Source organism: Catharus ustulatus, chromosome 17 (assembly GCF_009819885.2).
Source record: "Catharus ustulatus isolate bCatUst1 chromosome 17, bCatUst1.pri.v2, whole genome shotgun sequence".
Lineage (NCBI taxonomy): Eukaryota > Metazoa > Chordata > Aves > Passeriformes > Turdidae > Catharus > Catharus ustulatus.
The window spans coordinates 6,352,911-6,378,701 of NC_046237.1; the positions used below are offsets into that span (position 1 = coordinate 6,352,911).

General features: G+C 51.3%; 1 protein-coding gene across 11 annotated transcripts in view; it reads right to left on the minus strand.

The window, feature by feature from the left end:
- Positions 1 to 21,394, minus strand: part of KCNQ2 (potassium voltage-gated channel subfamily Q member 2) — a 73,378-nt gene extending 51,984 nt beyond the window's left edge. For all 11 annotated transcript variants that reach the window (XM_033074948.1, XM_033074940.1, XM_033074943.1 and 8 more), the window contains exon 1: positions 21,079 to 21,394. In XM_033074948.1, coding sequence (XP_032930839.1) covers positions 21,079 to 21,374 — 296 coding nt within the window. In that variant the 5' untranslated portion in view covers positions 21,375 to 21,394. The remainder of the gene's footprint in view (positions 1 to 21,078) is intronic.
- Positions 21,395 to 25,791: the final 4,397 nt, after the last annotated feature.

Sequence of the window (25,791 nt, forward strand, 5' to 3'; positions counted from 1 at the left end):
CAAAGTGCCAAAATCAGAGCAGGCTTGCACGCCGTGTTTGCTCAGTTGGTCACCTTGCATGGGTCCAGAATGAAGCCACTATCAAATCATGAGTCCTGGTAGGAACACGTATCACAAAAAAAAAAAAAAAAAAAGAAAGAAAAAGAGGATTCCTGCACGTTAAGTTGTCACAAGACAGATATTGATGGGACGGGGGAAAAAATAGGAATAGAAATTGCTTTATGAACTCAAATGCCAAGGATGGAGTATGCAAGCTGTGGCTATGGGGAGAGCTGGGGCAGCTCCAGGTGCTGCTGCAGCCCTTGGACACCTGGGTGCTGCTTCTCCCCCTTCCAGCACATCCCTGCAGCCTCATCCCCAGCCTCTCCGTGCTCCTCAGCTCCCCAGGGCCAGCTCTGAGCTGCTGCAATTTCCACTCTGGGCTCCCCAGGGCTTCCATTGCCAGGGAGATCTGATGCAGATCAGGCTGGCAGGGCCAGCATTAATTACAGCTCTGCCGAGCACAGGAGGCAGCAGGGAATGCACCAGCTTCTCCAGCAGAGCGTGGGAGATCCATGGCCAAATCCCACAGGGACAAAACCTCCCCCTGGCTCAGTCCCAGCAGGTAAGGAATGTCCCTGTCCCAGCCACCAGGTCAGGACAGCACTGCCAGCCAGGGATGCAGGCTCTGGAGCAGCACAGGATGAGCTGCACACACATCCCAAAACAGCTCCACGGTGATGCACAGCTTCTCTGCCTGACCCAGCCTCTGGGGGCTGCAAAAGGAGGCTCAGAGAACAACACCTTGCTGCAAGGAAGCTGCATTTGGGGGCTTGAGGTCTGAGGGATCTGCAGAGGTTTGGAAGAGGAGTGGAAGAGGGAAGCTGAGAGGTACGTGCACATCAGGGCATGGATCCTCTGAGCTGTCACAGAGGGAGGGCAGTGGGGAACAGGAAGCTGGACTCTGCTTTAATTCCACCTAATCTACCCAGACAGACCAGGAAAGGGCTTCAGATAATAATGGATAGCTAGGGGAAGGGAAACAAGCCAATAAATAGTGTAGCAGTTGGGATTAATCTAATTTTTAAAGCTACATATCTAATGAAAGCAAATTACGTCTGCAGCCTGACTCTGGGAAATGTTAATGTGCAATAAGGAACATTAATTAGGTCCCATCTAATGATTTTTACATTAAAGATGCCAATTCTGCTCAAAACATTGGAGAAGACAATATCCTCCTCCTGAGCAGGCAGGTCCTGCCTGATGCCTGGCTGGAGTCAGCACCCAGCATCCCAAACTCTGGGCAGGATTCAGGGGGTTTGGGATCACAGTGACAGGAAGGAGAAATCTGTCTTGAGCCACTCATTGCATTTTCTCCCCCACCACTCATTCCTGCAGCCCCCAGCACCTTCTGCTGCTCTGGCATCCCCCACACCTGTTGCTGAGACCTTTAAGCTCAGCCAAGACTCAGCTGTGCAAATCTGACTGCTGCTAATACCAGTAAATCCAAAGACCTCCAAAGTCTGACTTTACATCTAAAGGTTATGTTGACTTAAAACACCCGTGCAAGCTTCTTATTACAGTTTTTAAATCCCAGCACAAAATCTGCATATCCAGATTTCATATCCACAGTGCTTCAGGTTAGCAACAGAAAAAGGAATGACTGAACTGCCCCTTGGAAATAAAAATACTTAAAATGGCATGAAACACTAAAGATTGTCCTTCTCTTTTTTTTCTTTTTTTTTTCCCCTTCCTCAGTGAAAGCACATGATGGAATCATCCTAAAGCTTCTCAGGTTAATCATCTAATTTGCCTTCCAAAAGAAACCCCCTTGGAATCTACATGCCCATTTACATAAGAATTTTAAAAGGCCTCTAAATTTATTCCTGAAATACTCATATTCAAATAACATTCCCTGACATTCAGAAATGTTGGGGTTCCTCTGATGGAGCACCACTAATTAGCAACTGGATTCCTGGATGGATACAACACAAGGAGGTGACAGAAGTTTGTAATAAACCACTGTGCTCGTTGCCACTTTGATGGCTTTCCCTGGAATTGGGAAAGGCCATTAATGATTTGTTCAATTAAAAGGGGCAAAGCTGGAAAGGAAAGAGTCTTCCACTACAGGCATTCAAGAGCTGCACATTGAAAAACAACTTAAAACATTTAAAACAAAAGTTGAAAATTACTTTGGGGATGTAAACAGGGCATTGATAATTGTGCTAAAATAAAACTGACATGCTTATGTGCAACCCAGCTGCAATCCCAGTAAATCCTGGGACTGCTGTGGGCTCTGGAAAACGCTGCAGTTCAAGTACCTAAAACTTTGATGTAAATCAAAGGCCAGGAAAATACAGAAGTGATAATAAATGAAGGTGAAAGAGCATCCACAGCAAAGAGAAACAGAGATTGGCAAATGCCTTTTAGTGCTCAGAGAGCCTCGAAATCAGAATGGGAGTATTTGCAGCTCATTTGAAACCTCCATTGAGTCAGAAGCAAAATGCTGAGAACACTGTGAGATAAAGACTTTGTCATATGGCACCTACCCTTAGCCAGGAGCATCCATCATCTTTATTCATGTAAGCAATCCTGCTGTGACTTGCAACCTGGCTGCTCACTTCCAAGGCTGAGGAGAAGCCTAAACATCTCACTCTGTGTTCCCACATCCCTTGGTCTCAGCCAAAATCATCTCCCAAGGCAAATTCTGTCACTAGAAAAGCTGGAAATAGAAGTGGAGAGTCCTGCCTTTTGGTGGTGTGCCTTAATAAATGCTCTCCTTCCCAAAAACAACTCCTGAGGGCAGTGAGCCATGCCCAGCCCCATCCTCCAGCCTGAGATTTTGCTCCTTGAATGAGCCTGGGGGATGCTCAGGGTAGGAAACATTGTTTGTGGTGAACACACTGGCTGGTTCCAAGGCAGGGATTGTCATGGTTTATCAACTTTTTAATAAATCATTATCAAAGGCCTGTCTGGGACAACATTTACAGCTCCTCTCATTCTCAGTGCACTCAGGTGATGCCTGAGCAGCCTTGATAAGAACCCCCTTGCTTGTACAAAGCCATAAAGAGCACTGAGGACTGTGCTGTGGATGGTTTGGGTTGAAAAGGACCTTAAATATCACCTAATTCCAAACCCCTGCCTTGGGACTGACAACTCCCACTGGAGCAGGTGGTCTAAAAAGAGCACTAGAACATCTCCAGAGGACCAAAGCAGTGTTCCAGGGAAGGCTGTGGTGGGCACAGTGAGGCTTTAGGTGGTGTGCTGGGAGGGGAGAATTCATCAGGATACACAGAAATGGCTCTCAGAGATCCACGTAAAGGGCTGGCCCTGGGATGGGAAGGAAAATCATAGAGTGATTTATGTTGAAAAAACCCTCCAGGATCTTTGAGTCCAACCCTTCCCCAGCACTGCCAAGGCCACCACTAAACCAAGTCCCCAAGTGCCACACAGCTGTGAAACCCCCTGTAAGAGCACGGCAAAGTGGCATAACCAGCTCACAAGAAAACCTCTTGCCCTGCCTTCCTTCTATTTAGGAAGCACATTTCTCAGAAATAAAACACAGGATTTAGGAAATTTTTCCTTCAATATCCACCACTTCTGAAATTAGTTTCTGCTCCAAAAGCTCCTCCAGCCTTTTGCCCTTGCTTGTAACAGGAGTGACAGAGTCCTGATCCAAACCCCTGGGCTGCAGGAATTTTGAGCTGAAATTGGGTTTCCATGAAGTAACTTGTCCCTAGTCCAGCAAAGGACTATGTATATTCACACTTAGGAGCCAGAGTGAGCTTAAGAGCTTTTCTGGATTGAAGGCTCAAAGAAACAAAGCTGTCTGGAAATGCCAGGGAATGGAGATCAAGATCTGAACATTTACAGTGGGAAAAGGAGCTAAATGTAAGGAATTGCTTGGGCTTTTTACAGGCTGGCTCTAATCATTTAACTTAGGCTGAATAAAAGCCTTATTAATAATAATGACTGCATGCAAAGTTCTAGCTCCAATGTTCTGCTTTGTCCTCACCCAGAATGAATCACTTGGAAATGCTTGTCTGCGTATTCTCCTCGCCCTGCACACGCAGCCTCAGAGGAGCCAGATGTCTGGAGGAAAACCCAAAGTATTAATCAAGCCTGTGCACCTGCCAGAAGAGTCTGTTCCTGCTGGGATCCAGCTCTGCTGGGCTGAGGCTTTCTTTCAAAAATTTTGGTGGGGAGAAATATATTCATGCAGCTGCAGAAATGGTTCATGGGAGAGAATCTTAAAGCCCACAGTGCAATTACAGTGCATTGGGAGGTAAATTAAGAGTATAAAATATTGGACATTTAAGTAATTCTTAAAATGTCTGTGCAGGCATTTATTCAGATCATGTTCATTGATTTTAATGTGAGGGAAAGTTGCTGTCTCATGCAATACCCACAGTACTCAGATTGAAATCTGAGCACTGCCTCTCATCCCACAGGGTATTTCCCCAAAAGAGCCTCTGCTTCCTCCCCACCCTGGAGAGGAGAGAAATCATTGCTAGTGAGCACAGGAATACAAACCTTCCTGATCCAACCTTTATCCCTATTTGAAGATCAAGTTATTGCTGTTTCTTAAGCCTTGCTTTTCCACACTTCAAGAAAAACAAATTTCAGAAGCCAAGGAAATGCTGCATGGCAGGAACATGCAGGAATTAAAATTGCTCTTGCTGAGGTCAAACTCCTCAGACTGACCTGGGCAGGTCACTCGATCTGACTTAGGTGAGCTCTAGAACTGGGTTAAAAGAAAGCTGTCCCTATAAAATGTAATGCTGCATCTCATCTAAACATTCCTCGAGGGAATGGGATATACAAAAATAGGCTCTGGTCTAATTGCAGATAGGAAGATTGTCTCCAATCGGGCTGGTTCCCGTGGCACACAGGAATAGTAGCTGGTTTTTCAAAGGTCTGTCCCAGAAGCAGCGATTCAGCTGGAGCCCGACGTTTCCTGCCCAGAAAGGACGAGCTCCATCCCCCTGAGCTCCTTCAGCTTCACTTCCCCATCTCTGACTCTGCACTGGTTCTACAGCAGCACCTCAGAAACAAAAATCCTCACTGAGAGCATCCTCAGGGAGCTGCTGCCACACTCAGCAGCTCTCAGCAGCCACCTGAACTGTCCCAGACCCACAGAAGGCAATTAAATGGCTCAAAATGCTTGTGCTGCCTTTAAAAATTCTATTTCCCCATGGGCGAGGCCCTTGTGCTCCTGTAAAAGCAGGACCCCAGAACTCTTGGGCTCCCTCCCAGCCAAGAGTGAAGGAGAAGGGACAAGATATTGGCAATTTTGAAGGCACTCAGATGCCTCAGTCACTTCCCAGGCTCCATCCCCAGCTTCATTCCTTGATAATTAGAAGACAAGGATGTGGTTTCTGAGAGCCAGAGGCTAATGGATAACACCAAAGTGTAAAATGCAAGGATTACCAAAGCCCTGGTAATTTCATTTGTTCATTTGTTTGTTTAATTAACAGAATCTTGGGGAAATAAGGAAGTATTTGCAAACTGCCCATGTAAAATCTAAGAGTTGGTAATTTCGACATTTGCTTAATTTTACCTCTCTTGTAGTGAGCAGGAGCTCACAACCAAGGTGCAAAAGAATTGGCTTATAGCCTTTGGATTCCAAGGTGCAAAAGAATTGGCTTATAGCCTTTGGATTTCAATCCCCAAAAGATTATGACCCCCAAACTGGGTTTAAAAAATGTAACCCAAGGAATAACAGGAATGCCACAACAATCAGGATTGGTGTTCCCTCTCACCCACTCCAGCACAAATCAGGAATAATCCCCTGAAGGCCAAGGGGGCTGCACTGCCCCAGGAGAGGCTCCAGCCCAGCTGGGTCCAAACTCTGAGATGCCTGAGACAGAGTTTGGCACAAGAGGAAATGCAGGATTAGGGGCAGCACCATAAATAAAAGGCCAGAGGTCACTTTTGGAGCTCTGCTCCCTTCCCCACGCTGGTAGGATACCATGGGGCAGAGGTGGCAGAACAGCCCTGGTGCTTCCCCTGCCTGTGAAGCTGCTCCTGCCAGGATGGGAACATTTGGGCCATGCAGACAGGCAGCCTGGAGGAGCTGCCCAGGGTGAAGGGATGCAAAACAAACCTGGATCTCTGGAGAGCTCAGCATTTTGAAGGCAGTGCTCTTTAGCCCTAAAAAATTGCTGAACCAGCCCAGCTATGCTGCAGGGAGGGGAGAACATCACATCAGCTGCCAGTCAATCCCTGCTTAACTTCAGCACTAACAGAACTATTCTGAGTCTCCCCAGGAGCTGCAACTCTGAATTCAAAAGTCGTTTTCCACCTTTTCCTCTCCATCAGCAAAGTTTTCCTGAGCAGCAGCCAGATTGGATGTGATGGGGACATCATCCTGCCCCCACCCACACTGGCACCCCTTGGCTCAGGGCACAGAACAGCTCGTGACACCTGGCAGTGCCAGGGCTGCCTGGCACAGCCTCTCTTTGCCTCTCTGGTACATTAATCCCCAGCACCAAAGGACAATTTATCACTTCTGTCACCTCTCACTTCTTCCCTGGCATAACCCAAATTCTGCAGGTGGATGGCCAGGTGTGGATGGGAGCAGGTGAGCACAGCTCACACACTGACAACCTTCTGCAGAGGGACAGGCTGCCCAGAGAGCTTCAGAAAGAGGAGGAAAGCCATGGCCCTGCCACAGGAAATCAAGGCAACCTCAGGTAATGAGGGAGCTCCTTTGGGCAGCTTTAGGGTCCTGCTGCAAGCCCAGGTCAGGGCTTTTGTGCCCACCTGGAAACTTGCAGAAAAGGTGACATTACCTCACCCAAAGCTCCCCCAAACCCTCCATCAGTGGAAGAGGGGAGGGATGGTGCATGTTCCCCCCAGCTGTTCCTGCAGTGCAGCAGTTCAGAGGCCAGCACAACCTCTTCAGTTACGGCTGCATTACCCAGGCAGCTCCCAAACCCCACGCCTGTCCCTCACTGCTGCTCATTGCTATGAACCAGACATGGACAGATGGGAATCAGGCTCAGACAGCACCAATCAGGTGGTGACCAAACCTCTGTGGATCTCCTCAGGCAATGGATGAGCCTCACACGACTGCCCTGTCTCTACCTAGAATCTGGACCTGCTGGCTGATTTTCACCAAGTTTGCCAAAGTGATGGGCAGCAGTGAGGATAAAAACCTCCTCCCCCCTGTTTTTACCCCTCAAAGGAGGTTGCCACGTGAGCTCCATGAGGCTGGCACACACCAGCCAGCCTGGGAAAGCCACGAGCTCCCAAAAGCAGCTCCCCCATGTTCCCCCGCACAGCAAATGACAGGTTTGTTCCCTTTACTTATTTCCCTGTGCCAGTAAACACAACAATAAATAGCAAGCTGTAGCAGGCAGATGATTGTGTGGTGAAAGGTGGAAAACATCTAAAAATGATTTAAAGCAGGGAGGAGAATAGGGAGAGAGAGCTGTGGATTATAATCTCTGAGGAGGAGGAGCTGCTGGGATGGGGAAAGGCAGCAGAGGCAGGGAAGGTTTTCCCTTCCAGCTCCTCCAGCTCTTTGCTCTGGGCAATGCTCAGGTCTTCTGTGCAGGTCCCTCTTTGCAAAGCTCCCCAGCCCTGGCACGGGACCCCAGCAGCCCCAGCCCTGGGACAGGAGCAGGAGCAGCACTGCAGGGGCTGGATCCTTTAAAAACTCCTAAGGAACAGGGACACACGGCATGGACACAGTAAAGCTGGAGAGAGATTATCTAGCTGCCATTTCAACACGCTGGTAAATCAAAGTCGATGGAAGCCATATGCTCTGCTGGGAAGCATCCATCTCGTTGCCAGGGAAACATCCTTCCCGTTTAAAATGGCAGGCAAAGGCTTGCAAAAACCTGCTTTTAACCCCTTTTCTCAGGCAGGATCTGAGTCCCCCAGCAGCTCCCCCAGCCCTGCGGCATCGCCGTGCTGCTGCCTGGGAGAGCTGCTGCAGCTCAGCCTGGGAACGGGGGAAGGAGATGCTGCTTCTCCCCTGGGCTCCAGAGGAAATCAGAGCCAGCCTGGCAGCAGTGAGATCCCACATCAAATTCCCAGCTCACTCCCAAGGCAGCTTCCACAGTTCATTCCTCTGGAAAAACAGGGAATCTCCCACCTGGGTCACATCCAGCAGCTGCACCCGGGGATGCTGCAGGTGCCTGGCACAGACACACACAGATGTGCCCAGCTGTGGGGCAAGACCCTGCTGCAGCAAGGGAATGACCAACAGCAGGACCAGGGTTGGGTTTGTGCTGCTCCAACCATCTCCTGCAGAGCTGCAGGTACCACCCATTCCTCACAGGCAGCGGGCACGGATCTGACCTTGGGAATTCCAGCAGCCAGGACTGCAGGAGCCACAGGAACCAGCACTGAGCTCACAGCTGGCTGCATCTGCAGCTGGCCCTGGGCTCCTGCTCTGCATCTGCACCTTCTCCTTGCTCCCTCTAAGGCAGAGGAACAGTCCTGGCTCTAACACAGCCAGGCTGGTGCGCCCCAGTGCCAGCTGCAGGATTTGGTGATGAGGAGGTGGGAGGGAGCCCTTCCAGAGCACAAATCACAACCTGGCACCGTGGGAGTCACAGCAACAAACACTCTTCAGCCTATTAACACTAATGAATAATGGGATTTTGTTTTAAGCAGAAGACACAAACCAGTGCCCACTGTAACAGAACTGGACATCCTCTGGTAAAGATCTTACTTCTCTGTGTTTACCTGCCACTGAAGCCTCTCATGATTTTTTCTTTTAATAGAATCACAGAACGGTTTGGGTTGGAAGGGACCTTCAAGATCACCTTGTTCCAGCCCTCCTGTGATAGGCAGGGGCACCTTCCACCAGATCTTGTTGCTCCATGGCATGTCCAACCTGGCCCTGAACACTTCCAGCCCCTTTTTTTTTAACTGTTCTCATTTATTGTAAATCCCATAAGCAGATGAAGCCAAAACCAGAGCATTTTCTATTCTGATAAGTAACTATGCCTTAAAAACATTTATAATGGATATCAGAGACAATATTTAATAATTCAAAACCGAGGAAGGCGTGATGGGACAAGGATACATCCTGAAGGCTCCTACTCTGTATGGGAAATGGTTATTGCAGCTGGAGGAGGGAGAGGCTAGAGTTACAGCCTGGGGAGCAGGGATGCTGGATTTTTATGCTGCAGGCATCCTGTGTCACTGAATTCCTCTGTACCTCAGCTCCCAGCTGGAAAACGTGGTGATGATTTCCTCCAGCACACAGGGGCACAGGTGAGGTTAAACCCAGGTCTAGCTCAAGACATGTCCATGGCCCTCAGCAAGCAATAAATCCTCCTGGAGTAGCACAAAGCCTGGCACAAAACCACTGCAAAGCTCACGTGGACCAGAGCCAACACAGCATCTTAAAGGACAGCACAAAGCCTCACAGGAGCAATGTCCTCCAGCACATGACCCCAGGCCATGCCCAGCACCACAGCCAAGGGGCTGCTCCACCCCTAGGCAGCAGCTCAAGGCGTTTGCAACAGCCTTAAATTTAAATCCCTTTCCTGGAGGCTGGTTTGGTGCTGGAGCCAGAGGCAGCCAGTGCAGAGCCCAAGAGCAGCCCAAATCCCATCAGGACACCCTGCTCCTGCCAGAGGAGTCACCTTCACTCAGGGCACCCTGATCCTGCCAGAGAAATCACCTTCACTTTGTGCTGAACAGCCCAAATCCTCATCAGGGCATCCTGCTCCTGCCACAGGAGTCACCTTCACTCAGTGCCATCCCAGCCACATGCCCCTGGTGATGTCAGCCAGCCCCGAGATGTGCTGGGGCTGTTGGGAATTCTGTCATTCTGTAAATATCTGTGTCCCTTTCATGCTCCCCCACGCTCCTTCTGCCTCCTGCTTGGCTCGGAGCCGCGTGCGTGCTCCACGCTGCACGCTCAGGACACCGACAGCGACACAAAGCCATGAATGGATAACAGCCAGGTAGTATTTGGAGTCACAGCATCCTCAGCCTGCTGCTAAACCCAAGCAGGAGCAGCTCCATGCTGGTTGTGTAAGCCAGCCTCACAGGACTTTCCCCATAATTAGAGGGCCTTTCCCTGCAGTCCCATGGGGGCCATATGCTGCACTTGTGGAAGGATGCTCAGAGCTGAGCTTCCTCTCCAGCACATATCTCCAGTCTTCCCTAGAAACAGCAAAGAGCAAGAGGAAGCAGGAAGGAGGGGAAAAAAAAAAGTTTAATTAATCTTCATTTAATTTCTGCTGTCTGTTAGCAAATGAAAAATAAGTGAGCAAGCCCATCAGGCCTGTGCTGCTGCCCTGGGCTCTACCAGCCCTTGTGTTTCCCAGATGGGATGAACATCCCAGGCCACTGCAGGCAGCAGGGAATGCATCACAGGGTCAGGCTCGGCTCCAGCCACTCTTCCCAACACATCCCACGGGGATGTGGCTGCAGGGTAGATGGGCTTCCCCAGAAACAGATGGGGAGGCAATTCATTACCTGCATGAATTTCTCTGTGATTTTCAATAGCCATCAGCTCCCAAGGGGGGAAGAGCAAGGCCAGAGAGGACTGAACTCCTCCTGGAGGTTCAGCCCGTTTATGTACAGCAGGCTGGGCTTTGGGCAGGTGCTCTCTGCCAAACACACACCCACAGAAGGCTGTGTGCAAAGAGGGGAAGCAAAAATGGCAGGTTTGATGGAGGTGCTCCCCAGATTCCCAAATTCTTGCACATGGATGAGCCAAGTCCAGGCAAGATCAAGCCCTGAATTATTAGGAGGTTTCCTAGGTTTAGCTATTCCAAATCATGGTTGGGATATGTCCCACCTACTTGTAGATGTTTACATCCCCACCTCCTGGTGAAAGCAGTAGGATAGAAACAACTTTAGAGTCCTATTCCTTTGTCTTATTCAGAAACTTCCATTACCTCTTCCTGCACTTACAGCCCCAACTCATTCTCCCCATACTGAGATTGTTTAAAACCATTGCCAATTTAAAACCAAGTTTCATACCTACACGGTGTCATCTAAACTGACAGAGGACAGGATTAGTTAGATATTAAGAAGAAATTGTTCCCTGTGGGAGGGCGAGACCTTGGCACAAATTGCCCAGAGCAGCTGTGGCTACCCCTGGATCCCTGGAAGTGTCCAAGGCCAGGCTGGACAGGGCTTGGAGCAGCCTGGGACAGTGGAAGGTGTCCCTGTCCCTGGAAGGAGGGGTGGAACAAGATGAGTTTTAAGATCCCTACTAATGCAATTCCCTGATTTTATTTATCCCATTAATTTACTGATGCTCACACCAAGCCTCAGCAGCTCTTTCTCTGCCATTTCATACGACCTGAGGTGCTCCCCCACCCACATATGCATTGGGAGCGGGAGGGTGCAGGCTCTGGGTCTGGAGGGGCAGTTCAGAGAAGGTTTCAAATTATATCTGTTTTCTGTTGCAGAAAAGAAAAACATCATCAGCTACAAAAGGTCACTGCAGAAATTCTTTCTATCCCTCATTAGCTGGCTCAATAAGCAAGAAGCTGCTAATTAAGAATAGCATTAAAAACATCTAGATGTTAAAAGAAGAAAACATGGAGAAGAAGAAAAATTCAATGCAAAATTCTGGTAAATTACAGACAAAGAGCACATGAAATTTTCCTTCTCTCTAAGTGTTTTTCCTTCCTTAGAGGAATAGCCATAACTAAGAAAAAACTTAAGAAACTAAGAAAACTAAGAAAAAGACCATGACAGAGATGTGCATCCCCTACCCACAAGAACCAAACCAGACATCACATTAACCAAGTTTCTTTAGTGCTGATACGGATTAAATGCTCTGTTCCCTCAGGCTATGGAGACACAGCCCTCATGAAGTGCCAGCAATTGAGTTCAAGACATAATGACATGAGGACTTGTCCCTCTGGCTCAGGGTGATGCTTAATTGGGTGTGAAGTCAGCGTTTGGATGAGCACTGCCATTAGCACCGGCTTCTGTGCAGTTCCCTGAGAGGGGCTGCTCCTTCTCCCCCAGATTCACTGCAGGGCAGCTTTCTGCAGGCATGGGGTGTGCCCAGAAAGACCCATCCTGGGGAAAAGGACACAACAAAATTCCTGCACTGGCAGCGTCCCAGAGGAGCCCATGACACCTCCAGTGCCTGCTCTGATACCAGTGGAGACTTAGAGCCACTCAATACCTCATCTCTTCTAAATAATGAAACCCCTGCCAATCAAAAACCCAACAGGACCAGCAGAGCAACCTCTGGGGGAAAAACAGGACAAATCCCACCTCCCCCTCAGCCACGAGCCACTGAGGAGCAAGAGCTGCTCCTGGACAAGACACAGAACATGCTCAGGTGCCCAGGAGCTGTCCCAGCAGCTCCACACCCCAGATGGACAAACATCCCATGCAAGCTCCTACCCATGCTCCAAACAGCCCTGCTCCTGCAGCCAGGAGAGATGGGATCAGCAGCACGGATCTTCCAAAGGATGGAGCCACTTTCAGGGTTGGTTTTGTTGCTCATTCAAGCCTGGAGTCTTTATATAGTGTCAGGGCAGGATCCAAAAGCGGAAGAGAGACACCCACTCCCAGGGAGTGCAACACACACACTGAAATAAATAGCTCCCTGCCTAAGGGGATGACTCAGGAATCTCACCAGTCCTTAAAGCACAAATCACTGCTAATAATCCCCAGAAGGCTTGGAGGAAGGCCTAGCAAGAGGTCAACTGGGCAAGACTTGGCATTACCAGCCTTGCCAGGCATAAAGGAAGAGGAAGGATGAGTAACCACTGGAAAATATCAATGTCCAACATTGAGGCAATGGTCACATCAGCCTAAGCCCTTCCTGCAGCCTACCTGCCTCAGGAGCATTGAGCAGTCCTTGTTATTGGGGAGAGGTTTTGTTTTTCACTGCCCCTCCTGGAAGCACTCAGGCTCAGCCACCATATGGCCTGAAGTGGCAGGAGGAAGCAGAGCCACTCTCCCTGTTTGTCCAGCTATAATATACAGATATTTACATTCACATATTTTCCTCTCCTCTTGAGTGAAAGATGGAGTGCTCTTACATCCCTTATTACATTCTTCAGATCAGGTAACAAACCTCCCAGCAAGCATAAACCCAATTAATGGCCACTTTGAGACTCTGAGTTGAGCACAGACCCATAAACATGCACGAGGAGTCTCCCAGAGCTGTCATTTCACTGCCACATATAACACCCCAACAGGAGAAAGTCAATAAGACCCATTCACAGCCCTCTACTGCTGCATCTGTAATGAACAGCTAACTGTCCCTCTGTGGGTGATCCATGGCACTGGGAAGATGCCACCTTCATCCTCCCAGCCCAACTTTAGCCCTGCTGAGCTTCTCAGCCCACAGGCTGGCCAAAGCCAACCCCACCTTCCTTTGCAGGCCCAAGGAGCACAGACAGCAACCAAACCACCAATCCAAAAGCAAAACAGGTGACAGGAAATGCTGTTAAAAAGAAAAGTGGAACACAAAGAACATTTCCCAGTAGTGCCCCAACAACTGTTTTATGCCTTTTCTGTGTCTTGAATGCTCAACACACAATTCTTCCAGCAGGGACTGGCTCTTTTTGACTTGATGGGAGAACAGAAGCTTGTAGACTTCTGCTCCCATAGGGCTGCTTGTACACTGCTGTAGTATTAGCAGAGTAATATTTTCCCCTTTCTATTCATTTGAACTATTATCTAACTGATTTTTTTTCTTTTTCCTTTGCACCCCATGTTAGTTTTTTTTTCTACCAAGGCAAATCTGCAAGAATAGACACAGCAGGTACCCAGACACTGCCCTCATACAGGAAATACTCGAGGTGTGCACCAGCCACCCTTGAGTCAGGATTTCTGATAGCTTATTTTTTTCCTGGGCATCATGATAACTTCATGGAGAGTGACAGGCTGGCTGTCAGGAGCGCCTGCCCCGCTGTGCTCATCCCTTGCAGTGCGTGACAGCAGCTCTGCTGCCACCCCAGCCCTAATTTGCTCCCACTCTGTCACCTCCCCAGGGCTGGCAGAGCTCTAAACCAGGGAGCAGGACTGCCAGGCAGATCAGGGTTTGTTTACAAATGAGGAAATTGTGAATGCCTGGGAAAGACCCTCTGGAAGGCAAAATCTGTCCTGAAGAGACGGAGCACCAGCCACGACGGACTGCCAGGAAAGTCAGATGGAGAGCAGCTCCCTCCTAACCCAGTCATTCCCTCTGCCTTTGCCCATCCTCTTGTTTCTTCTCCCTGTCCCAGCCTGCCAGGGGAGGCAGTAAAAAAAGGAGGATCTCTGGATGAAGATGGCACCTGGGCACTTCAGTCTGAAACACAACTGGAGCTACAACTGGTATCAACAAGGCTTGATTGCTTCTGATTTTTTCCAGTCTTGCACTGCAGATCACAAGAGTTGATCAGGGTTTGCTCAAAGATTCCTTCCTCAAACCACTTCTCAAAGGTGGATCTCGGGTCCAGGTCATCCCATGTCAATGTGGATCAGCCTCACCTCTCCCCTTCACCTTACACAGTGCAGTTCTGGCTTTGAGCACCCCAGTTCCCACAGGCTGTGGCAGGAGGTGGAGATGCCTGCACTCACTCCCGTTTTTCAGTCTGAAATCAAGCCAGGCTCTGTCTCCTCCTTGCCTGGACTGGTCTCACTAAGGTGTGCAAGGGAAGTCAGGCTCCGTCTGCCTCCAAGAGAGAGAAATGGGCAAGAGAAGGCAAACCTGCCCACCTCAGCCTGCACTGGGGCTCCTGTGGGACTTCCACGAGGAATCCAGCACGTACCTGAGCACCACCAAATTCACAATGAAAGCTCACTGCACCTTAAACATCTGGACATTATAGGCCCCAAGTCAAATCAAGTGGCTGCTCAGTCACAAGGGCTTGCACCCAGCAACCCCAGTGACTCTGATGTAGCTTTAAATCACCTCCCTAGAGCAGCAGGAGTGAGAGGTGAGAAGGTTCCAGAGGTCTTCTTGCTCCCTCTCTTGCAAAAGGCAGCTCTTTGACACCCAATCCACTCAAAAAGATCACTTGGATGGATGCTTACCAACACCAAAACTTTTCCACACATCTAAAAGCACATTAAAAGGCTGGAGTGATGCCAAGGAGAGACCAGAGAGTTCTGCAGGAACTCTGTGCTTTCCCTTGTTTATTGGCAGCCGTGGAGCCAAGATGCCCTGAGGCTGTAAGGAAGCAGCTCTCACCATCCCAGCCAGGCCTTGTGCGAGATACTCCCCACCAAACACTGCAAGTAATTACTTCAGTGCTCACAATAAATGCACAGGACGCCCCCAAGACACCTGTCAGTGTCACAGGAGGCTGCCTTTGCAGCTTGCCCAGGGAAAGGCCACCAGAACCATGTGGGGAGCGAGGCCACCACAGCTGCAGGGAGCTGAGCAAGCTCACACAACTTGCTGGTCACACAGATTGCTCTTACTGGAAAACAAAATTTACATTGAAACACCTACTCTTGCAGTCCTGGTGGAATCATCTTCTGTCACAGCTGGCTGTCAGAATAGCCCAAGTCTTTTTGTCTTGCAACCTGATTAGGGGCCATTTAAATAAATACACGGTGGTGAAGGACCCTGCACCCACAGTCCTGCTGCACTCCCTGGTGTTGCCTTGTGTGCTCACAAGTACATCTAAATACAGTCTAAATGCATTCTCAATACATTCATGAAACTCAGTCCAGACCACCACAACAATCTGGTTTTGCAATGTGGTTCCTTTTGGACCATTGGGGGCTAAAAATCACTGTATTATTCTAAAGCAATGTGCATCTCATGCTGGAGATGTACAGGGACACCACACCAACAAGGACAGGCCATTAATCCTTTGTAGGAACCACTCTCCACCTGTCTCAGCTCTACCATATCTGTTCCACAGGAGATTACATGGCAGGAAAAGGGACTGGCACATCTCCCTGTCACCACAATTTAAAGAACAATCTGTTCCTTAGGAACTAAGAAACCAGTAAGCATTTGAGTTACCTTAAAAAGGGTTATGCAGGGCTAAATGTTTGCTACTTAACTCCCAGAAGCCAAACACTAAATTTACATGTTTTTTATTCTTGTGAGCACCACTGATGCCTGGCAGGCAAAGCCTGTGTCCTGCTCACCCTGGACACAGTGTCTCACCCTGTCATCCCTTCCTCCTGCTGCAATGCAAAAAATAAAAAGAAAATCAAGAAAGCTGATTTTTGTAACTACGTCTCTTTGAGCTATGCCCATCTTCCCTTTAGTGCAGTATTTGGGGCTTGCATTTTGGGTTATTCCATTTTTTATACATCAAACCCTAGCAAGACTCATTGGTTGAGGTGTGTTGCAGCACGAAAAGGAGGTCACCCAGGGGATCAGCTTGTTTTTCATTTCCTTAATGTCAGTGTGGGGTGAACGTGATGGCTGGAACGTGACACATTAAAGCACTGAAATCAGGTTGCTCCCACCAAGCTCTGACTAAGCAGCTGGAGAGGAGCTCGTGAGGCATCCCAGCAGGAAGGTGCCCTGGTCCCTGGGGTGGACACAACCCCAGAGCTCAGGGCAGAAACATGGGAGCTCAGAGCCCAGCAGGTCCATTGAGTTCATGGGAGATCCATCCTGGCCCCTTCATCCCACTCAGCCTGGAGGTGGGAAGGAGAATCCTGGAGAGTCCCTGTACATCACTGGTGGATGGGCTGGGTTTGGTGGCATTGTACTGCCCCCCACAACCCTGTCTGAGGGTGAGGACTTGCCATGAACCACCCCACCTCAGGGGGTGGGGATGGACTGTCAAGACTGTCCGACCACATTTACCCTGAATTCTGGTGTAAGAGATTATCTGGGAATGGATCTATGTGAAATAACCATGCTTTCATCGGTTCTGAGGAGGGAGAGGAGTCACAAAAGAGGGCATTTCTGCAAAGAGAAACCCTGGAACTCCAGGGAAGCACTCATCCACTCTCTGTACCCCCCTGTGCCAGCCATGGCCATGCCAGGATGCAGGCAGGGAAGGCTGGACACTGCAGAGAGAGGTGGAAAGGAAAGAACAAATGGGACAGAGATGGTACAAGGAAATTTTTATAGAATTAGACAGGGAGGAAGTGTTCCTCCTTATTATAATTTAAGTCCATGCACTTGCTTAATTAACTAAATGTATGGTGCACAGTATGCAGATGAAAAATGCACCCAAACTATTTTTAACATGGTTAAAGAGATGCATTAGGGTTGTAAATTCTACATAGGAAATGCAAGAATGATGCTGGTTCCTGAACACACAGCTTTAAAAGTGCCTGAATCCGGGTTGGTTTTTTGCCTCTGTTCCAAATGCCCCTTCTTCAGCTCAGGGTCCAAACCTGAGCAGCTCCCCCAGGGATCAGCAAATCCCTGTCTGATTCCAGACACTCAGACCATGGGGTGCCCAGAGTGAACACCTTGCTTAGGCTGGCACAGAACACAGTCATCCCTCCTGAAATAAGATGACAGGTAGGGACAAAAAATCACTTTCAAGTATTACAGCCCTTCCTGAGCCCGGGACAGGTTAACATAAACCAAGCCAAAAAATAACAGAAGGAAAAAAATTCATTCAGAGTAATAAAATGGAAAAAAATTAGACACCAAATGCCCACCTGTACAGAGAACTAAATTGAGATCTAAGTGCTGATGTACCCCTCAAAAAGCCTGACCTGTTATTTAGACACAGCTCAACTTTTCAAGTTTCAGCTCAGCTTTGAACAGAATGAAGCCATGTGCTGCATTAAGGATCTGTCAGAAAAAAAAAAAAAAGTGGGGGGGAATAGAAAATAAAGATATTGACAGAAATATTGGGAGATGGTGAAAGATAAAGAAGGCTCAGAATTCTGGGAGCCACAGACCACCTCTAGCTACACTCAAAAATGAGGCCCACCAGGCTCAGCTGTCCATGGGGTTGTGCAAAATACATATTATATATCATATATACCACACAGCTCCCAAGAGCAGGTCACCCAGTTGTGTCAGTGTGGGAAGAGCTATTAAGTACAAAAATGAATCATAACACAGAAATATAAAACTGTACTTTTGCTCACAGAGGTTCCAGCGCTTTTGGAGAGGCAACATCTGAGATGAGACTGGGGCTGGGGGAGTGAGAGATTCCCTGGTTTGAATTTCCCTGATTTCTTATGCATGAGATGGTGCAAAAGGGAGTGATCGACAGCAGGAAGAGGTGGGGAATGAAATCAGATGGATTGGATCTGGGATGCAGCACTGGAAATAAATGCAACCTGCACAGGCATCTCAAGGCAGAGCATCAGCAGCCCTGTGCAAAACCAGCCTGGGCCTCTGCAGGCAGGAATTTAGCAGAGGTGCTTACCCAGAGGCACCTCTCCTATTTATTAAAACATCTCCATGGTGGGAGAGTCCCAAGAGTTTTTGTCCTGGCTTTGGGTGCAGGGAGCTGCCTGAGCAGCCCTGGAGCAGCTTCATGCCTGGAAAGGCAGCTGGGTCTGTGAGCATCTCCATGAGATAAAAACCAGCCTTGCAGCATCACAAACTCACAATAATAAATCTTCATGCAAGAAAGTGCCTGTGAGCAGCAGGAGCAGGGAAATTGGGGTGCTGGCATAGAGAGGGCTGACTGAACCCACGACAGGGCATCCTCATCCAGTCTGCTTCAGGACTCCCCTTCCTGCAGGATGAGGGCTAAAGGTGCTTTTGTGCTCCAGGCTTTGGCACAAAATGAGGTTTGGGGCACGAGGAGACAGAGGGTCCCCAAAAGCACAGGTAGGACACTGCACTGGCCTTTGGGACATGGGAATGGCTTCAGCTCTTCCATACAAACTTTGTGACCTTGAGGCAGCCTTGTTATCCTGCCACACCTTTGAATTAGCTTTTTATCTGCTCTGTCTGCCTGCATTACTGACTTCCAGTTACAAAACCCACTCCAGTGCTCACAGCCCTGGCACAGGCCATGCCAGGCTCACTTGGGCAGCAAGGGGGGATAACTGATGCACCAGCTGATCCTGGTAACTTTGGGTGAAGTTTCCCTTACCCTTGTAACAGCAATCTGCCAAGGCTAAGCCTATCATGTGTATAGTACAGAAAACCAGAGTCCATAGAACTTCCCAGCACACTGTAGAAAAACAATGAAAACACCAACTCTTCACAGACATTGGTGCAATTGCCACTTCAGCCCTGAATTCAGCCTCCATTTCCCAGCAGGTGCATGAAGGGTGGGGGCAGAGGCTGGTTTTGCACAGCTCCCTGTGGTGCCACAGCAGATACAAGCGGGGTCACAAGGCCAGAACAAAGGCAGGCACTTGGGCTGGGGGGATGCAGCTGTGTGGTGAGAGCCAAGGGGCACTGGGAACAGCCTGGCACTGGGAACAGGGCAGGCTGGGGTGACCCTGCTCCTCCCTGGCTGCCCAAGAAAATGCCACCACAGAGAGCCAAGCATTTCAGAAGTTAAGACAGAGCAGCTGAAGAAGCCCAAGGTGTTTGTAAAGCCCTCAGAGACAAGCTACCCCTGCTGTTTGTCATTTGGCTTTCAGCCCCTTGCATCTCTGCCACTGTCACCCCAGTGTCCCCCAGCTGGGGTCTCACCTGTATTTAACAGCACAGAGCTCATTGCACACAACATCCCCACCCTCAGTGCACACACAGCTCACACTGTCAGCACTCAGCCCCTCCACACAAGATTTTGTGACACAAACCACCCACAGCTCCAGAGGATGGATGGGAGCAGGAAAGGTGCTCAGGATGCCCAGTGCTGGAATTCACACCGCTCATCAGCTGAGCTCCAGAGATGCTCTCTCTTCTCCTCTCCTCTCCCATTTCCCTGGGGAGATGAGCTTCCCCAAGGACCCCAGCTCGCTGCAGTGCTCAGCAAATCTGCCCCTTCCACCCAGCCAGGATCTCCCCTCTCCAGCTGGTCCCACCAACACCTCCAAGGAAGGCCTGAAGGTACAAAATGGCTGAGGAGCAGAAAGCACATCCCAACTCCTTATCTACAGCAGCATAACTGCAAAAGGATGGAGGGGGGAGAAAACAGAAAAGGCCCCAAAAATCCTTTTGCCGTGGCTGACAGAGGCCATGGCCATGAGGAAAAACACAAAAACTAAACAAAAATACATTGGTGCCAAGGGAAGGAGCACCTCAGCCTGAGCCCAGGCCTGCGGAAGAGCCCGGTGGGACTGAGGAAAGTCCCAGAGGGAAGGGAGTTGCAGTAACACCGAGATTTATCTTGACCCTCCCTTTGCAATCCTGGGGACAACGGGAAGTCATCTGCGCTCCTATGCAGCAGTGCTTCAGAGATTCAGGGAATCCTTGTGCCAAACGCGGGTCAGCTGGGCCATTTCTGCCCAAACGCGGGTACCAGGGGAGATGTGCGCCCGGGGATGCTCCTTTGTTTACCGCTCGCCTGCACAGGCAGGGAGCCCCAGACAGATTAGCGTTTCTTTCTAGACACATCTCCCATTCAGCCGCTTCCCACGGGGGACAAGAAATACCTCCAGAACCCTGAGCAGAGCCCCAGAACCAAGCCCGGCCCCAAACCGACTGCAGGCACCCAGCAGGCAAAGATGGGGCCGGGGAGGGAAGGATGCTGGGGGGTGGGGGGGAGGAGAGACGGTGCCTGAGAGGAGCTTTTTGTTCCTCTGCTCACAGCATTGCTATGGTGATTTCAAGCAAGACGGAGGAACCGTCGCTACCCATCACTCCCGCTGCTCCAGCCCCCTGCACCGACCGCATGAGCAGCCCCTTCCCCCGCAAGCAGGAGCGGGCAGGGGGAGGCACGGGCTCGGTGCATCGCACCTCTCCTGGGAGCCACCCCCCGGCTCTGCAGGGGCAGCTTCTCCCCCCGCCCCCTTCCCCGGATGGCCATCACCGCCCGGTCCCCGGGCACCGCCTGGGCTGGGGCGAGGGATGCGGGATGAGGATGCGGGATGAGGATGCGGGATGAGGATGCGGGATGCGGGATGCAGCGGCGGCCCGGCCGGGCGGCCCGGCTGCTCTCGGAGAGGATGGGGGGGAGCGGCTCAGCCTCCGCCCCCCGCAGCATCCCCCGGGGCTCCCCAAGCAGCCCTGGCACCCGGCATCCCTTCCCCGCAGCCGGAGCATCCTTCCTCCCCGGCGCATTCGGGGGGCCGAGGGGGTGGAGGAGGGCACCCCGAGCCGGGGGCGTCTCTGCCATCAGCTTCGCCCCCCACCCTTTTACTCACACGTATGCGTGGTAAATGAAAGCCCATCCCCGCGGTCTCTCCAGCACATTGTAGAGGAAATTCTGCAGCTTGCGGTAAAAAGCATTCCTTTTGGGGGGCTTCCCGCTGCCCGACACCCCGGAGCGGGGCTTGCTGAGGATGCTGCCCCTCTTGGAGCTCTCGGAACCGGCGATGAGGAGCGCTCCGTCCCGGCTCGAGTCCGGGGCTCCCGGGTCCAGCCCCACGAAGCCCACCTTGAGCTTCTTCTCGGCGGCGGGCCCCGGGTAGACGCCTCCGTTGCGGGATTTCTGCACCATGGTGGCGGCGGGGGGCGGCGGGCCGGGGGCGGCGGGGGCTCCGGCGGGGGCTCCGCCCGCGCTCCCCGCCGCTGCTCCGCGCCCGGCGCAGCCCGAGCCGCAGGAGCCGCTGCAATCGGCTCCGCCAGCGCCGCCCCGCCGCCGCCCGCCCCCTTAACCCTTGGCGTCCCCCGCCGCCGGCAGCCTCTCGCACTGCCCCCCTCCCAAAAAGCCGGGCTTGGCATTCCCCACCCGCCCCAAATTCAAAGAGAGCGGCTCGGACCGCGCGCCCCAAGGAGAGCGGTGTTTGGTGTTGTGGGTCCCCGCTAAAGCAGGGTCTGACATCCCACTCTCAGATCAAGGTACAGCATCTTCCTGCCCCCAGCGCAGTGTCTGCTCCCCAAACCAGGCTCTGGCACCCCGCTCAAAACCCTTCTGCACCCCGGGAAGGGCTGGGCAGCGCCCTGCGATGGATGCACATCCCGTGGTCACACATTGCCACAGTGTCACAGGAGGGACCCAACCTGTGAGCCCACTCTGCAACAGACCTGCGCTGCAAATCCCAGTGTGCACAGTCATTCCCTTTCTCCGTGCTTCCCAAAGGTCAGCCTATCATATTGGGAGCCCAAATTCATCCTTCATGCTGAAAGTGCACCATGACATGGTCACCAAGCTGTTCAGGAGCCGAGCTCCCAGCACAGAAAGCCCATCTCCAGATGTGCTGAGCCAGATTAGCTCTTTAACACCCAGCAGCAGCATTGTCCCCCCTTACACCATGGCTGGGTTCTGCCCCAAGGAATATTTCCTCCACTGGACTCAGGAGCAGACAGGCAGACTGCAGAAGATAGGACAGAGGTGCCTGCCCCACCTGATTATCCTCCATGGAAAGGGTTCTCTGCAGTGCAATGGGAAGACCTGAAACCAAATAAAATCAATCCCAAGATCATTAACTCCTTCCCAGTGACATTTCTGTCCCTTACAACCCAAAAAATCACAGGTGATCTGTGCATTGCACACCTCTGCATGTTCTTTGTAAGTAAAACAAGGCTTTAGGACAAAACTTTTTGTATGTACAGTAATTTCACGAATACAAGCCGCACCAATTTGACTAAGATTTTGCTCCTAAACCGGAAATGCGGCTAATAATCAGGAGCGGCTAATACAACCTCAGAAGTGCCTGCCAGAGTGCTGAGCCGAGCAGCTGCAAAGTCGGCATTTTGCGATTGTTACAAATCGCTACTCTGTTGCACCGCGGGTGGAGCCTGGCTCCGTGTAGGCAGAACGGGGGGCGGGGAGAGAGGCGGGAGAGCTCTCTTTCCTCCTCTGCCACAGCCCAGGGGAGAGACGGGGGGGGGGCCCGGCGCCGCCATTGCTGCAGCTCGGGGAGGAGAGGGGGGACCCGGGCCGCCCCTACCGCGGCCGGGGGAGGGGGGGGGGGGACCCGGGCCGCCCCTACCGCGGCCCGGGGAGGGGGGGGGAAGCCGGCGCCGCCATTGCTGCGGCCCGGGGAGGGGGGGGGGGAAGCCGGCGCCGCCATTGCTGCGGCCCGGGGAGGGGGGGGGAAGCCGGCGCCGCCATTGCTGCGGCCCAGGGAGGGGGGGGGAAGCGCGCGCCGCCATTGCTGTGGCCCGGGGAGCCGACGGGAGCCCCGCGCAGCCATTGCCGCGGCTCGGGGAGCCGACGGGGTGCTTTGTCCCCGCCCGCCGCCGCCGCGGCAGGAGCGGGGAAACTCCGTCCCCGCCCGCCGCCGCTGCCGTAGGAGCAGGGGAAGCTCCGTCCCTGCCTGCCACCGCAGGGCAGCGCCGACCCGGGGTGACCGAGCCCAGGGGCAGCGGCGGCCGGCCCCGAGCTGCAGCACCGTGCTGGACCACCTGGCCCCGTCAGCGGCCCCTAGCGGGCCGAGCCTGCACAGCCTTAGCTCAGCCAGTAAACCCCGCCCTCCCGCGGTTCTGTTAATAATTGCACGCGGGTCCTCGCTGCGAACGACAGAGCGGCTTATATTCGTGTGCGGCTTATCTATGGACAAAAACCAAAATATTTGCCAACACCCAGAGATGCGGCTTATAGTCAGTGCGGCTTGTATTCGTGAATTTACTGTAAATTAAATCACAGGTTCTGGTGAGCTGCTCCTTTCATCATAAATACCTGGACACGATGTTAGTAGGGAAGCAGTAAGATGGTGGCCCCGAGTTTTATGGCTGCAGGAGCCACCCAGGGCTGGGTTTCATTGGAAAACCAGCTTTTCCTGAAATTCTTATTTCAATGAGAAAATCAACATAACCTTTCAGAGTGCACTTCTCAAGTCCTGGCTTTTTGGTCCTCTCCTAATTTCTCAGGAGGATCCCAGTGAGAACTGCTGGATAAGAGGAGCACTGAGATTAAAGCTGCCTCTCACTCCCCAAACCCTGTCATGCACGTTGAGGGAAGAGTGAGCATGGAGCAGCCCTACATTTTTTATGAGCAGAACGTTTCCTGTGACCCATATTCTCTCCAACACATGGCTGAAAGAGAAGCCATCTCTGCAAGGCAGGCAGAAAACTAAAGCTGGGTTAAATACTGGAAAAAACAGAACTGCAAGTATGTCAGGGAATAAATTGCTCAATTCAATGAGGGGCCATTCTATTCATTATTTGTGAACACTTGTAAGATCATTAGTGTTCTTTAATAGGGTGGCCAATTACAAATGTGCCTGGCACTAATGTACAAAGTGCATTATTATAGATCCAGTGACGCAGTCCCAAAGCAGGAAATATCCCCCTCCACAAAAAGGCCAACAACAAACAAAGGAAGCAATTTTCAATTAACAAATTCAAGATTACAAATAGTCTGTGAGCCCTAAAGAAGAATCTAAATTCAACGCACTCCTCTTTGCGTAATTAGTTGGTCATTCTCAGTGTCACACTGCAGCACAGCTTTGGGTATCCTGCATCTCTGAGACACCAGAAATCAGGAGTGGGAAAGGAAGGGGGTGGGATCTCACCCTTTCCAAGTCATGGGTGGGCTGAGGAAAGGCACAGTGTGGTTGTGGGGACTGTCAGGGGTTGGGGAGAGTGAGGAAAGGCACAGTGTGGTTGTAGGGACTGTCAGGGGTTGGGCTGAGGAAAGGCTCAGTGTGGTTGTGGGGACTGTCAGGGGTTGGGATAAGGAAAGGCACAGTGTGGTTGTAGGGACTGTCAGGGGTTGGGGAGGGTGAGGAAAGGCTCAGTGTGGTTGTGGGGACTGTCAGGGGTTGGGGGAGCTGAAGAAAGGCACAGTGTGGTTGTAGGGAGTGTCAGGGGTTGGAGGAGCTGAGGACAGGCACAGTGTGGCTGTAGGGACTGTCAGGGGCTGTGGGGATGAGGAAAGGCACAGTGTGGCTGTAGGGAGTGTCAGGGGTTGGGGGCAATGAGGAAAGGCACAGTGTGGTTGTAGGGACTGTCAGGGGTTGGGGGAATGAGGAAAGGCACAGTGTGGTTGTAGGGACTGTCAGGGGTTGGGGGGGTGAGGAAAGGCTCAGTGTGGCTGTGGGGACTGTCAGGGGTTGGGGGAATGAGGAAAGGCACAGTGTGGCTGTAGGGACTGTCAGGGGTTGGGATGAGGAAAGGCACAGTGTGGTTGTGGGGACTGTCAGAGGTTGGGGGGATAAGGAAAGGCACAGTGTGGTTGTAGGGACTGTCAGGGGTTGGGATGAGGAAAGGCACAGTGTGGTTGTGGGGACTGTCAGAGGTTGGGGGGATAAGGAAAGGCACAGTGTGGTTGTAGGGACTGTCAGGGGTTGTTGCTACACTCGGGAGGGAGGCAAAACCTCAATTGTAAGCAAGATCTTGAGAGTAAGTGGCATCAAGGATAGCCTCTCTTGTGAACAGAGTGGTCTTTGGGAGGTGGAAAAGGCCTGAAATTGTGGATGAAGGTCTGTTCTAGCCTCACCCTTTCTTTCTTTATTATCTTGGACTCTTAGGGCATCTCTAACTCCTTTTTTATAATATTCCACAGGCTGGCACAGCCAGGTGCAGTTGAGTGTTCAGAAACACGTGGCTTTCCCCTTTCCACCCCCATGTGCCACTCATAGGAGCTGTCCCTTGGTCCAGGCTCCAGTCCCTGGCCAGCTGCAGCCCTGAGAGGAGCAGCAGCCAGGGGACACAAACACTTACAGAGCTGTGATGTCCTGCACAGAGCCTGCAGCAGGTAATTTTGGAGATGAAGTCACTTGTGTGCCACTTGTGCTGGGTGGCAGAAGACAAGACACAGCCATTAACACTGGGAATTAATGAGGTATATAAAAGCAGCAGTGGGAAGGTGCTTTTATCTGATCCAAGGACATTATGTCTCCACAAACAAACAGAATTACTGAGTCAGTCCTTTGCTTTCAACACTGGTGACGGCTTTAAAACACAAACAACATGGCAGATAGCTTAGACCCTGAAGGTAGGATGAAACCCATCAATCCATGTTAAGATAC